This window comes from Camellia sinensis, chromosome 11, assembly GCF_055761805.1.
Source record: "Camellia sinensis isolate YWXY chromosome 11, ASM5576180v1, whole genome shotgun sequence".
Classification (NCBI taxonomy): Eukaryota; Viridiplantae; Streptophyta; class Magnoliopsida; order Ericales; family Theaceae; genus Camellia; species Camellia sinensis.
This window is the reverse complement of record NC_138971.1, coordinates 83,213,262-83,228,701: the sequence shown is the minus strand read 5'-3', so window position 1 is coordinate 83,228,701 and position 15,440 is coordinate 83,213,262. Positions and strand designations below refer to the sequence as shown.

At 38.1% G+C, this 15,440-nt stretch overlaps 1 protein-coding gene across 1 annotated transcript; it reads right to left on the bottom strand.

Moving 5' to 3' along the window:
* Positions 1-8,628: 8,628 nt before the first annotated feature.
* LOC145802449 (putative F-box protein At1g67623) lies at positions 8,629-15,251 on the bottom strand. Its single transcript, XM_082895168.1, has 4 exons — positions 15,237-15,251; positions 9,983-10,079; positions 9,830-9,894; positions 8,629-8,994 (listed from the first exon to the last, which is right to left on the bottom strand). Exons 1-4 carry the CDS (start codon positions 15,249-15,251, stop codon positions 8,629-8,631), a joined length of 543 nt encoding a protein of 180 aa, XP_082751294.1.
* Between the last annotated feature and the right edge of the window lie 189 nt (positions 15,252-15,440).

Sequence of the window (15,440 nt, the reverse complement as noted above, 5' to 3'; positions counted from 1 at the left end):
GATATTCTCAGACACACTGAAACATCAACAACAAAACTTTGCTCTACTAACTATGTGCGTAGTAAGCCAAAGATACACCTCTCACAACAACATGCCAGTTTACCAGGCGCTAGCTGGAAGGGTATGGTGCCTTCGATTCTCAGCGCAGTCAGTTTTCCAGGCGCTAGTTAGAAGGTCACGGTACCTCCGATTTTCAGCGCAAGGTATAACACCACCAACCCAACACAACAGGGCATAATCAACATGTATAACACATATACACAAACCATCAAGATACAAGCAATGTGTTAAAGTATATGAACACATAACTACCTCCTCCCGAGCAAGCATACATAGATAATGTATCTCAACACTTCATCACATACGATGTTCCATCAACAATGGTATAATGCATACACGACAATTCAACACAACCGTGTCATCCTCCACCGATGACCAAGGACAAAACCTCTAGATGCAAATATTTAGTACATATATTAAAGTCTCAATTTCTATGAGACCACAAGCTCAACAACAACATTAACATGGTAGTTAAAGATACAATCCCTCACATGTGTATGGTCAACACTCAAGAAACAACAATCCAATTTTCATACGTATTTCAGAAATACTTTTCCCATTTCACAAAACAAGGTCCATTTCCTTTTGTTTTCACAAAACCAACTCCGTCCCTTTTGTCGTCACAAAACCAAATCCATTCCTTTTGTTTTACAAAAACCAATTTCATTGATAAGAAAGCCATAACTCACATTAGTCCACTACATTCATTTCAAAACCGTACCAAAGCCAAAGTTAACCCCTTAGGCATTAACACCTTCACCCAACTCACATTAACAATAGAGATTTACAATATAGGTTAACTATCCTCCATTTTAATTTATCAAATCAAAATATAATTTAGGGCTTTTCCTTCTTTCAACTACAACATGCTAATTTACACTCCAATTAGCCCAAAACAACCATCAATGATAACATAACCATTTTTCAAACACCCAACCCTAGGTTCCTTCTCATGATTTCAAACAAATCCAACACGGATATGATTTTTATGCAATACAGAACTACCACATGTCTATCTACAGACAAACTATTGAAAAAGAACAAGGAAATCCCTACCTCAAATGTAGAACCCAAGGAGAAGAAGAGCTAAACTCGGAAGTGCTCCAAACACCAAATTTCTCGGATCAAAATGTAGCCCTCAATGATCAACACACTTTTTGTAAAGGCCAAAGGTGAGGAAAACACTCCTACTAGATCAAACCCTAGCGAGAAGTTAGGTTTTAGAGTGAGGAGCTCTCAAATATCGGTTCTGGGAAAGTAAGAGAGAGAAAGGAAATGTAAAAAGTGATTTAAAATAGCCTAGCTGCCAACTGATATACGACTTTCCCGCTCGAGCGGAGAACGCAACGCTTGAGTGTCAAGGACAAAAAAAACTAGGCACGCTCGAGCGCAAGAAGGACCGCTCGAGCGCCAAGACACAAGAATAAAGTACACCCGTTCGAGCGCGAAAACCAGTCCGCTCGAGCATAGATTCTCCTCTCTCAGTATCCTCACCGACAATGCTCACCTCGCTCGAGCGCCAACAGACCCGCTCGAGCTCGACCCGCTCGAGCGTAATGAAACCCACTCGAGCATGAAAAACACACCTGCAGAAGTTTTGCAGAGGCACAAAATACAGGAACTGTGAAAACCCCGCTCGAGCGTACCACCAAAAATCTAGGCGACAAGGAATGGGACTAAGGCTCAACCAACCTGTCCGAAACACGTCCAACACAACCCAAAACTCTAAAACAAAGAGTAAGGGATAGAAATGAGGATATGACAACAACAGATCTACGTAACCAAGTTCGGATTACAACTCAACAACACTAGAGAAAATCGGGATCGCTGTAAGATCCATAGGACTGTTTCAAGGGTGATAATATCTCATTGTAGCAGTCCTAGTAGAATTTCTGGAAGTTTCTTCATAAAGAACTATGTTTATGAAGGTTGGATTTTCTTGAAAATTATTTTCAATTTCTGTAATTTGAGAAAGTGTTAAATTTTCTTCATTTGGATTATGTTGTGTGGATAACATATTAATAGAAGAAGATTCTCCAATTTTAAGACTTTTAATCTTATCAACAAGAGTATCCTTGAATTCTGTATCTTTCTTAGTAGAAGATAACTTAAATTTAGTTACTTCTAACGGAGGTTTAATTGTTACTGGAATAACTTCAGTTTTAACTTCAGATTTTGGCTGTAAGTGACAACTGTTTTTAATATGATTAATAGTTTCTTCAATTCTGGTGAGTTGTTTGCCAGCTATTTGGAAAAACAGATTTGTATAATTATGCTGTTTGAATACAGGTACCATATCCTGAATGAGAATAGGATCCCTATTTTGTGGTTTGTGAGGAACTTCCATATAAGCAGCAATGGCTAAAGGTTTGGTATTATTGCTTAATGGTTGTAAGTCCAGGGGGTTGGGTTGGTGGATGGACAGAAGTAAAACTTTGACCATCGGTGGTGACCTAAGTTTTCTGCATATTCTCAATGACATTAATTTGAGATTCTGTAGGAGTGATATTTTCAACATACCACTAAGGAAAAGACTATAATTTTTGATGTTGTTCTAAATGAACATAATACTAGTTTTTATATTGTTCTAACTAGAAAGGCGTATGGTAACTAAAATACCATTCTCTAAATGTTTTGTATTTTTCTTTCTGTAGATCCTCATTTAAGGGTTTTTTCATTTTATTTCATGGTGTAAAATCCATTAGATTTCAAAATTCATATCATTGGCTGTAGAGCTATAAGGCCTTCTGGATTCATAAATACCATGTGGTATTCGATTCTCTGAAAATTAGACTCCCTGAACTATAGGATCAACTGTAGGTTCAGGTTGTTGTGTATCACTTGGAGGTCTGGAGGTTGGTCTTGAGGACATTCCTTGTAAGACCGACTCAGTTGGTTCAGATAATGATTGTCTGGAAGACTCAGGTAAATCTACACTATAAGATGGAGCAGTTCTATAACTGGTACTAGACATACTTCTGGATAAAGACCTTTGTGACCTTTTAAAGGTAAGGTAAACATTTCATCCTTGTGAATGGATTACTTCATCCCATGTTTGTTAGACAATTGGCCGAGCTGGAACAACTTGGTTTATCTGCCATCTATCTGGAAATTTTATTTCTTGCCACGGTATCATTTTTGGCACTGTAACTTGGCTACTGAAAAGGTTGGTGTCTATCAGGACTGTATGGCCTAACTCACTCTGTTTTCTGATATAAGGATTTAAAGTTGTTAAAACTTTAAGATAAATTCTGGAAATTACCACAAAGGGTAGAGATCTTGGAAGATATTCGTAACCATTGGATAACACACTAAGTTCTATGACTTTGGACAGATTAGCATCTGTAAGTGCTATACTAAGGTTTGAATATATGTTGAAATAGACTGGACCATGTGAGAGGCAAGTTTCTATAGCTCCCATAAGTGATGCTCTCCAATCGAGACATTGACAATATCGAAGATTACACTAGTAAAAAAAATGTGAGATACTAAGAAATGAAAATATTTCTTAGGGCCTTATGGGTCTTGTCAAGCTATCATGTATATTATTGGCACTTTGTTATGATTAAATTATGAGTATCTAGAATAATTTTTTATATTGAAAAATGATTCAAATAGTATATTAGACTCCATCTCTATATAATAGAAAGTAGTTATATGTCAGTCTATTTTGAATTGACTGTTCAACTTAAAAACCAATTTTTTATATATTTTAAGTTGTGAAAAGAAAACAAACATTCATATATGTAACAGAAAAATTAGAAAATTAGATTGTTTAGAAATTTATTCATAATATTAAATTCACTTATGTATAGTTAGCCTCACATTTGAAATAAAATCATCTAATATTTTTTTTAACATCTCGTTTGTGTTTAATTTCTACAATTGTAATATTATAGGTTGAATACTTCAGCCACATGAGAATCGAATCCAGACTAGAGCATTTGAAGAGAGCAGCAGAGAAAGGACACGTGGAGGCCTCATACGCGTATGGTATGATCCTCCACTCTAGGGGTGGGCAATCAACAAAACAAGGCCTAAAGCTTCTAAATGCAATGAACAATACTTGTTCAAATTCAAAGAGCTTGAGAATCCAAGAGTGCAGAGAAAGAATCAAAGCCATTATTCACACAATGTGGATCAACAATCATATGGTTAGCCAACAAACAAATTTCTGTTGTCATGAAAAAACTTGAAGCATCAAAGTGAGGGAGACATTGAGAGGCCGCGAAGAAGAGGATGAAAAAATGGGTTGCGAAGCTTGTAAATGGGATAGAGAAGTCAACTTTGTTCTGTAACATGTTAATGGGTCAGAGTGGGAGAAACATGGAGGAGAGGCCGGGAAGAACAGGATGACAACATAAGTTGTCAAGGTTGTAAATGAAAGGAAGAAGTCAAACTTGCTTTGCAATGTTACTTCCTAAGATTGTTTCGATCATTTTATTAATTAATTAATTATGATTATGGTATGTTCAACTCTATGGCTTTAATGGGACACCATATATATATATATATATATATATTAATTACCATGAGATTTGTCATGAAAGATTGCTAAATTTATATTCCTCAGATATTCATAGACCTATATGTTAACTTAGTGATCGAACTCAGTGAGTTGAAAGGATCATTTTTTTATCCAAAATTCAAATGGCCGTTATTAATTTTCTTTAATTGATGATGAAATTGAAATTTCAAACATTGATGATGAAATTAAAAAAAAAAAATTGATGATGAAATTAAAATTTCAAACATTTCCTTTCATAAGCATAACTGATTGTATTAATAAAAAAAATGGAACAAATATATATATATATATACATATTTATTTTGAACTCCAAAAAAAAAAAGACTCATGCAATATCATAATATTCGTGGATTCTGGTTCTGGAGTAACTAATTGCTGGCTATATTTAATTCCACCCATAGGAAAAAAACTCAACACCGAGGCACCCAATTGACATTCTTATGCACTACAAAAGAGGCTAAGCTTTGATCAAATTATAATACAAAGTCCCGCAGAGAGAGCATGCCTCCCAGGATTCAAACCTGACTCACCTTTGTGAAAACGCAATGTGTATATCCTAACTCACTCTATTTTTTGATATAAATTTAAAGTTGTTAAAACTTTAAGATAAATTCTGGAAATTACCGCAAAGGGTGGAGATCTTGGACGATATTCATAACCATTGGACAGCACTCTGAGTTCTTAGACTTTGGACATATTAGCATCTATAAGTGCTATACTAAGGTTTGGATGTATGTTGAAATAGACTGGACCATGTGAGAGGCTAGTTTCTATTGCTCCCATAAGTGATGCTTTCCAATCGAGACATTGACCATCTCGAAGAGTACACTGGATACTGGTATTTTGACCTAATAGAGTCAAAGGCTTAAAGGCTATTTGGACAAGTCCTATGTGGACATACTTATATTTCTGTAAAAAAGGATAGAGATCCTGTATATGGTGGAGATACATGATCTCATCCTCATGCTGGATAGATACTGCATGTTCAAAGGTTTTGATTATTTTTCTACTAGAAAAGTCAAACATTCCTATCTTATACATAGTATCTAGTTTGACCTTAGGGATAGTCCACTTATCTAGGGCTTCCTTAACATCCTGGTAAGTTACAAGCTCTCTGGCTTCTGATATAGAAGCTATTGTATTAGCTACTGTATTGTATACTGTATTGGCTATGTCTTCTGAAGGTACAGTACTCATGTATGGTTGTATGTGACCATATATGTATATTTAAAATTAAATAAAACAAACTATGACCAAAATTCAACTTGGCTCTGATACCAATAATTGCGGTGCTTGACATAGGGTTTAGCTAAGCATGTCTGTCAACAACTTACGAGATCAAATGACCTAACCGCAATCACTGCTAATGGTCTGACTATACTTGACTTGGGTGACGTCCCACTCAACCTTACACTGTTCTACCCTCAATTAGCACAAATCCAAGAAGACTACTGTCCATAGTTTTATTTTATTTTATCTTAATTATGCCATATATGGCCTCATGATTTTATTGTATAGGTGGTGGAGGCCTTCCGGCGGCCGCCCACGCAATTATCTGTTCCTGTATCTGAGATTGAGTTTTTTCTATCTGTTCTGTTACTGTATTCTAATTGCTGGAGACCCCAGGGGTCATTAGGGAATGTAGTAAGAAAATTTAAATAATTTTTTTTTCTTTGAATATGAAAATCTAAAATTTCATGCAAGATAACAAGTATATCAATAGAACTCATACATTAAAAAAGATGAAAGAAAATACTTACAACAAGCACTTCAGGCTTTTATTATACTTCAAAGGGAAAAGAGGAGTACACACTTTTTGAAGAGAGAGAGAGGGAGAGTGCACACTTCAAACTGATATTATATTTCTTACAACACATGCCATCAACAAGGGTGAGGCATCCCTTATATAGAAAATAAAAGGTAATAAGAGAAGGATGAGGAAGACAGGTGGCGTGTCCTCATTGGTTTGGAGTTGATCGTCCTTATCTCCTCGAGCAAGGTTGCCCAAGCATAAGGGACTCCATTTCCATTACTCTGGTCGTGGACTTGCCATAGTTACACAGGAAGGACTGAGGAAAACCCCTTAGGCTTGGTACTATGGCACAACATGGCTAATAGCAGGCTTAGCTGTGGCCTTCGCACTGGGAAGCTAGGGAGTTTGTGATTAGGTGGCTAACGGTGGAGGCTTCACTGAGGTGGGCATGAACATAGTATATAGCAGACTAATAGAGTCCTTAGAATGCCTTTGCTGGCCAAATAGAACTAAGATGGCAAGTGTAGCGGCAAGGTTCACCGCTGCTAGTGCACTTACTAAGGTTCAAGTTGAGAAGGCAAGTGCAGAGGCAAACACTCCCGCTGTAACTGCACTTGCTAAGGCTCAAAAAGATAGTACACAGTACATGCAGAGGGACACGTGGCACCTTCAACCTGGTGGCTCAAGGCAGAATATTCAGTGTGATCCTCTGGGACACATGTCCTCTTTCTGTTTGGCCACTTGGTGTCCTCTTGGTACCAATGAAAAGCCTATGAATAGGACCCATTTCCCCAGGTTCAAAAGAGTAATTTTGTGGATTTGGGGGAGATGCTGCCCATTTTGGTACTACCATACATTTCTTTTTGAGCCACTTGCTTCACCCTTACCCAACTACACACTCTCCAACTCCCAGATAGTTGTTGTTACTCATTCTACAACCATTTCCACCATTATTAGACCATTAACATAGTTTTGCCTCTCTAATCACCCCTCTAACCTTGAACCCCCCTACAAATATTATTAACATCAATGTCATGTCCAATACGGATATTTAAATTAGTCATTTTGTATGAAACTTAATTTTTGTTAGGATAATTACTTTACAATGTTATTAGAGGAAAAAAATTATAAATTAATAAAAATATTTATAATATTAATTACTAATATTTATAATATTAATTACTAATATTTATAATATTTTTTGTTGGAAAATATATTTTATCGACACCATGTCAATATAATTCTCCCATTTTTGTCTACTAGGACAATCAGTCATACAACATATAATTCTTCCACCATCAAATGGATAACACATTGTGTTTTCACAAAGGTGTGTCAGGTTTGAATCCTGGGAGGTATGCTCTCTCTGCGGGACTTTGTATTGTAATCTAGTCAAAGCTTAGCCTCTTTTGTAGTACATTAGAATGTCAATTGGTTGCCTCGGTGATGAGTTTTTTTCCTATGGGTTGAATTAAATATAACCAGCAATTAGTTACTCCAGAACCAGAATCCACGAGTATTATGATATTCCACGAGTCTTTTTTTTGGAGTTCAATATATATATATATATATATTTCTTCCATTTTTTTATTAATACAATCGGTTATGCTTATGAAAGGAAATGTTTGAAATTTCAATTTCATCAACAATTTTTTTTAAAATCGTTGTCAATTAAAGAAAATTAATAACGGCCATTCAAATTTTGGATAAAAAAATGATCCTTTCAACTCACTGAGTTCGATCACTAAGTTAACATATATGTCTATGAATATCTGAGGAATATATGTTTAGCAATCTTTCATGACAAATCTCATGGTAATTAAAAATATATATATATATATATATATGGTGTCCCATTAAAGCAATAGAGTTGAACATACCATAATCATAATTAATTAATAAATAAAATGATCTAAACAATCTTAGGAAGTAACATTGCAAAACAAGTTTGACTTCTTCATTTCATTTACAACCTTGACAACTTATGTTGTCATCCTCTTCTTCCGGGCCTCTCCTCCATGTTTCTCCCACTTCTGATAGTGTTGATTTTTGTCTATGTGTTGTACTATGTCCATTTATTTTTATTCCAAGGCCTATTTTGGATAGGGTTACTGTCCAAAATAGGCTTTAGAATAAAGTTAAAAAATCAATAAACTGACTTTTAACCAAGTTACCAAAAGAGACCTATATTTGATTTCTGTATTTATATAGCACAACTTCTATAAATAATCTAAACACTCCTACCCATTAACATGTTACAGAACAAGTTGACTTCTCTATCCCATTTTCAAGCTTCACAGATCATGTTGTCATCCTCTTCTTCGCGACCTCTCCATGTCTCCCTCACTGTGATGCTTCGAGTTTTTCCATGACAACAGAAATTTGTTTGTTGGCTAACCATATGATTGTTGATCCACATTGTGTGAATAATGGCTTTGATTCTTTCTCTGCACTCTTGGATTCTCAAGCTCTTTGACTTTGAACAAGTATTGTTCATTGCATTTAGAAGCTTTCTGCCTTGTTTTGTTGATTGCCCACCGCTAGAGAGGAGGATCATACCATACACGTATGAGGCCTCCACGCGTCCTTTCTCTGCTGCTCTCTTCAAATGCTCTAGTCTTGATTCCATTCTCACATCGCTGAAGTATTCAACCTATAATATTACAATTGCATAAATTAAACACAAACGAGATGTTAAAACAAATATTAGATGATTTTATTTCAAATGTGAGGCTAACTATACATAATTGAATTTAATATTATGAATAAATTTCTGAACAATCTAATTTTCTAATTTTTCTGTTACATATATGAATGTTTGTTTTCTCTTCACAACTTAAAATATATAAAAAAAATCGGTGATTTTTAAGTTGAACTGTCAATTCAAAATAGACTGACATATAACTACTTTCTATTATTTAGAGATAGAGTCTAATATATTATTTGAATCATTTTTCAATAAAAAAAAAAATTATTCTAGATACTCATAATTTAATCATAAAAAAGTCTCAATAATATACATGATAGCTTGATAGGACCCATAAGGCCCTAAGAAAATTTTTTATTTCTTAGTATCTCACATATTTTTTTTTTCCAGTAGTGTACTCTTCGAGATGGTCAATGTCTCTTTTTGAGAGCATCACTTATGGGAGCTATAGAAACTAGCCTCTCACATGGTCCAGTCTATTTCAACATATGTCCAAACCTTAGTATAGCACTTACAGATGCTAATCTGTGCAAAGTCTTAGAACTTAGAGTGTTATCCAATGGTTATGAATATCTTTTAGGATCTCCACCCTTTGCGGTAATTTCCAGAATTTATCTTAAAGTTGTAACAAATTTAAATCCTTATATCAGAAAATAGAGTGAGTTAGGACATACAGTCCTGATAGACACCAACCTTTTCAGTAGCCAAGTTGTAGTGCCAAAAATGATACCGTGGCAAGAAATAAAATTTCCAGATAGATGTCAGATAAACCAAGCTATACCAGTTCAGCCAATTGTCCAACAAACATTGGATGAAGTAATCCAGAAACAAGGAGGAAATGTTTACCTTACCTTTAAAAGGCCACAAAGGTCTTTATCCGAAAGTATGTCTAGTACCAGTTATAGAACTGCTCCATCTTATTGAGTAGATTTACCTGAGTCTTCCAGACAATCGTTATCTGAACCAGCTGAGTCCGTCTTACAAGGAATGTCTTCAAGACCAACCTCCAAGTGATACACAACAACCTGAACCTACAGCTGATCCTATAGTTCAGGGAGTTCAATTTTCAAAGAATCAAATACCACATGGTATTTATGAATCCAAAAGGCCTTATAGTCCTACAACCAGTGATATGAATTTTGAAATCTAATGGATTTTACACCAGGAAGAAAAATTAAAAAAGCCTTAAATGAGGATCTACAGAAAGAAAAATACAGAACATTTAGAGAATGGTATTTTAGTTACCATACCCCTCTCCAGTTAGAACAATATAATAACCAGTATTATGTTCCTTTAAAACAACGTAAAAAATTACAGTCTTTTCCTTGGTGGTTGTAGACACCCCATTTTTGACCGACCTTAAGACTCAGATGTCACCGATTGAGCGCTCGGTGATGCTGCATATTGTGCTCGTTCTGAGGTTGTAAAGTCTCGGCAGAGAGCCTTGTCTCCGGGCTTCAGAACCTTTTCGTGCCTTGCCCCGATTTGCGAACCAGGTCCTGTTTTCTCTGTTTTCTCTTCCTGAAGGGAGGGAGAGGTCTTGTAGACCATCTCTCTATGGCCGTAGGTTACGTTTCGTGGTCGCAGGCCATTTTTCCCGTTTGGAGATCAGTTTCCGGTTTTCAGAGCCGTCGGCCGTATGCCTCAGTTTGGGACCGCTTAACTACCTCTGTTTGCTCCGATTTTTGGCACACACCTCGTTTCCTCTCTTTTGAGGGACACTGTGGCCTGAGAGGTCACCTTTGTGGTCACGCACCACCTCTGGTGCCCAACAGCTTGTTTTCGGGACCCCAGGCCGCGTGTTTTGGCCCCCGAACCCTCGTTTTGCATCGGTTAGGATTCATGTTTGGTATGGACCCTATTTCCACTGTTTGGAAGGTGGTAGGATGGTGGGAGACCATCAATTCTTTTGAAAACCATTTCCTCTTTCCTCCAGCCGATTTTCTTGACAGAACGCTGGTTTTTCTCACTTTTGGACCTTAATTTCTGGTCTCCCATACCACCATTGTGTTGTACTCATCTGGGAGGCCACTAATATGGGTAGGCCGACCAGCTTTTCTTCTTGACCCTTTTGAACCTTGCTAAAAAGTTGGTTTTCCTCTATCCTGGGCCACAATTTCTGGTCTCCCACCATACAGCTGTGTTGTACTCATCTGGGAGGCCACCTTTCTAGTATGGCCGACCAACATTTTGCTTTGAACCTTTTGAACCCTGGTCGGCTGGCCAGGGCAAGTGGCCGGCCGACCACTTGAGCTGGTCGCCCAACCATCTCCTTTTTGGCCTTCTTGAGTTGCATACAGTTGTGCCAGCTAGGAGGCATTTGCTCTAGGTTTGACCCTTTTGTTTAGCTTCTTAAGAAAGTTTGGCCTTTTTTGCTTAACTTCTAGGAGAAGCTTGACCTTCTGACAAGCTTCTTGAGAAAGCTTGACCCCTTTGGTTTAGCTTCCTCAAGAAGCTTGACCCTTTTGTTTAGCTTCTCTTAGAAGCTTGGCCTTTTTGTTTGAAGCTTCTCCAAGAAGCCTTGGACCTCCTCTTCTATAAAACCAACCCTCCTCTCCACTTGCAAGGGTTGAACATTTTTGGTCTCAAGATAGATACACTCCTCCATATATCTCTACATCCCAAGCCTCCAAACTCCATTATTCTTGGTCATTTACACTACACCTCCTAGCACAACACCTCCACCATCTATCCAAGCACCTTGGAGCTGATGTTCAGAGGTTAAAGACTCACTATTTTGGTCCAGAAGCTGCTGGCCTTCTTCTCTTCAAGGGTAAGTCTCCATTTCCCCCATTTTGACATTGTTTTGATCCATAGTTTATCCCTATTTGAAAGCATTTTTGGACTTCGACATAAACTGAAAAAAGTCTTGTTTTGAACTTGTCTTCAAGTTTGTTTAAGGTCATTTTTCTGTTTGGGGTCATTTTCCCCCTTGCATGCTTCATTTCCTCATGCGTAGGGCTATGCATTAGAGCATTTGTGTTGGCCTTGGTTTGGCCTTTTGGCCACTGAAATCCAGTGGATTTTCAGTGGCTAACATGTGTCTTTGAGCTTCAAAATCAGAGAGGGGTGACCCTCTCACCCCTTGTTCTCTTTACTAGCTTTGTTGGCCTTACAAAGGAGCCCCTATTTTCATGTTTCAAAGTCTTGTTTCAGGCCATTATTTGTGAGTTTTTAGGTCTTCCTTAACTCTGTCCAGAGCCCCTTTGGCCATATAAAGTGTCTATTATGCATGTGTAGAACAATCCTATTCAAGGCCTTTCAAAGGGGCTTTCATTTGCATGCTTCATTGACCCATTCTAGGGCCTTTTTGGTGGATTTTAGGACCCTCATAACCTACTTCCAGAGTTGGTTTTTCCATTTTGTGTGCCCATCATATAGGTGTGGAACAACCCCTTGCATGGCCCTCCAAAGGAGCCCATCATTTTTGCATGCATTGACTACATTTCAGTGGTTATTTGGGTATATTTTAGCATACCATACTCCTATTTGTGGCTGGTTTGGTGACCTCTCTTGTGCTTCATATACATGCCATGTAAACTATGCTTACTAGCCTATGCCGCATGTTGTTTTAGCCCTTCATGTTAGCACTTTTTGGCCTTGCTTGAAACTGATTTGGTGCATGTTTAGGACTGCCTTGGCTCTGTTTTCATGCCTCATGATCAAATAATGCTTGCTTTGCATACTTGTGATTCAATGCATTTGCCTAGTTTTGAGTTTCGAGGCCTATTTCATGCATTGGGTGACATGTTTCCATGATTTGGGACCATTAAGCATACTATTTCACAGCTGGAAATTGCATGTTTGTATGCCATCTTTCATCCCTTGCCATGCTTTGGTAGAGTGGCATTTCATGCCTTAGGATCGGTCCCTTGCATCGTGCATGTTTGCATGTGTTTCGGTTGTCTCATTTCCATCATATGGCCACTGATGTGAGTGTGGCTGAGGTCCACTCATATTGGTGTAAGTCCATCGTGCATTGTGTATGCCATTTTAGTCCATAGCATTGCGTATGCTAGGTTGTTAGTCGCATTGTGTATGCCATACGATTCATAGCATTGTGTATGCTAGTAACATGTTTGCATCTTATCCTTGCATGTTTGCACGATTAGGTCGCATTGCGTTAGGATTGCATGCTAGTTGCATTTGTGCATGTCATGCCATCCTTATTTGTTACATTGTGTTTGGAGTAGGGTTTAGTCTAAACATGGGAAATGAGGGACGTTTCGTACTCCAAATGACGAAACGTGCCTCAATTCTCGATCGCCGACACTCTTGACTGTCCATGATAGAGTCGTCGGCTTTACTTGCTTATATGTGCATTCATTTCATATTGAGTCGTGCAATTTGACTCCTCGGCCACCATGCATCGATATGTGTGATTGGTGGCATGAGGATCAAGGTCTACACTCCCTTGAGCTTATGCAAGGACGGGGAGTGTGGTCGTGCACACATTTATTGAAAATACCTTGCGATGTCTCTTTCTTGCTTTGTGTTGCAGAAAACCAAGATCCAGGGGCAGAAAGTGGTTGGCCGACCAGGTTTTCTGGCAGGCCGACCACCTTTTTTTGGTATCCACCACAAAGGGTGGTCGGCAGGTGTTTCCCAAGCCAATAGCTGGTTGGCAGTCCTCCCAAGGTGGAGTTTCAGCCTTCTGGAGCCTTGTGCAACTTTCAAAAATCAATTGCAAACAAAGGCGAGACGAGGCATCGTGATGGAATTTCCCGACGAGGTGACTCGAGCATGCATGCATCCATTGTCATCCAAAACAGAGCCGAGGCAGTCACATTTATGTAGTTTACATGCTTACTTAGCTAGTTTGTTAATTAGTTAATGTTGTGTAATAATTGGCTGAGAGTTATTATCCATTTTGGTTGTGCATTATTTATTCGGACCCTCCGAGTGAGGGTACAATTGTAATAAGTGTGCATGTGTATGCCTTCCAACCCCACGTCTTTCTCCCTCTTATTTACTAGCTTATGATTGTTAGATTAGGACATGTTTCAATTAGCATACTTATGTTCGCATGTCAGCATCATTCATCTGTATTGCATGCACTAGGCTTGGCGCATCATACTAACTGCATTTGTATTTCAATTCCGAGTTGAATACATGCTATCCGTTGCCTTTCATATGCCATGTTTAGAATAGCCGAGCCTATTGTAGTTGCATTTTTGCATGTGTTGCATTAGGTATTTCTGTATAGTTAGGATCATGCATGGATTTCTAACATAGCTTCTGTTTTGGCTTGGAGTACTCGGTAAGTGTTTATGCTTTAGCATCCTTGCATGCGTGTGAGTGACTGCCATGATAGCATGCCTACCATGAGGCTATTTGCTTATGTGATATACCTGCCTAAATGCCTGTGGGTGAAGGTTGGGTTATCTGAATTGGAATAATGCATTGACTGTGAATTTTAAGCCCACTAGATAGTGTCAAAACCATGTTTTCTAAGCCCACCCAAGGGTGGCAAAATCTGCATTTTAAGCCTACTTGCGAGTAGCAAACCGCTTTCAAAAACAAACATGAAATGTTCTGTTCCAATTCAGGCGATCCGGTCTATACTTATATATTGTGCGCATCACATAGTAAATCTAGGCTAATAACCAGAATAAGAACGCATAATGTTTTCAAAACTAGATATCATGGTTAGTAGAGGCCGATCTTTGATCGGGCGAGTGGGGGTGCTCACGAAGTGACCTTCCCCAATCGTACCCAAGTTCCCGAGCTGAGGCAACTTTGGTGATGACGGACACGTGGCCTTAGGCACGAGTCAGGGTTTCCTAAATTCCCCAAAAATAAAATATTTAGGTGGCGACTCTGTATCTGGCAAAAAAGTCCATGTTTGGCACTTCTTTCAAAAAAAAATCTGTTTTCCAAAACAATTTGCCAGATTTGGACTCTTTGATAATTCATCGGTCTTGCATCGCACTCTGCGAGATTAGATACAGGACCGTGACATTGAGTCCTGAACTGTAGTGAGCCCATAAAGAACAGAACGGGGGATTTCCCTCCTGGGGCGTTCAGGGACGTCTACAGTGGTATGTTGAAAATATCACTCCTACAGAATCTCAGATTAACGCCATTGAGAATATGTAGAAAACTTGGGTCACCACTAATGGTCAAAGTTTTACTTTTGTCCATCCACCAACCCAACCCCTGGAGTTACAACCATTAAGTAGTAATACCAAACCTTTAGCCATTGCTGCTTATATGGAAATTCCACACAAATCACAAAATAGGGATCATATTCTCATTCAGGATATGGTACCTATATTCAAACAACATAATTATAAAAATCTGTTTTGCCAAACAGCTAGCAAACAACTCACCAGGATTGAAGAAACTGTTAATCATATTAAAAACAGTTGTCACTTACAGCCAAAATCTGA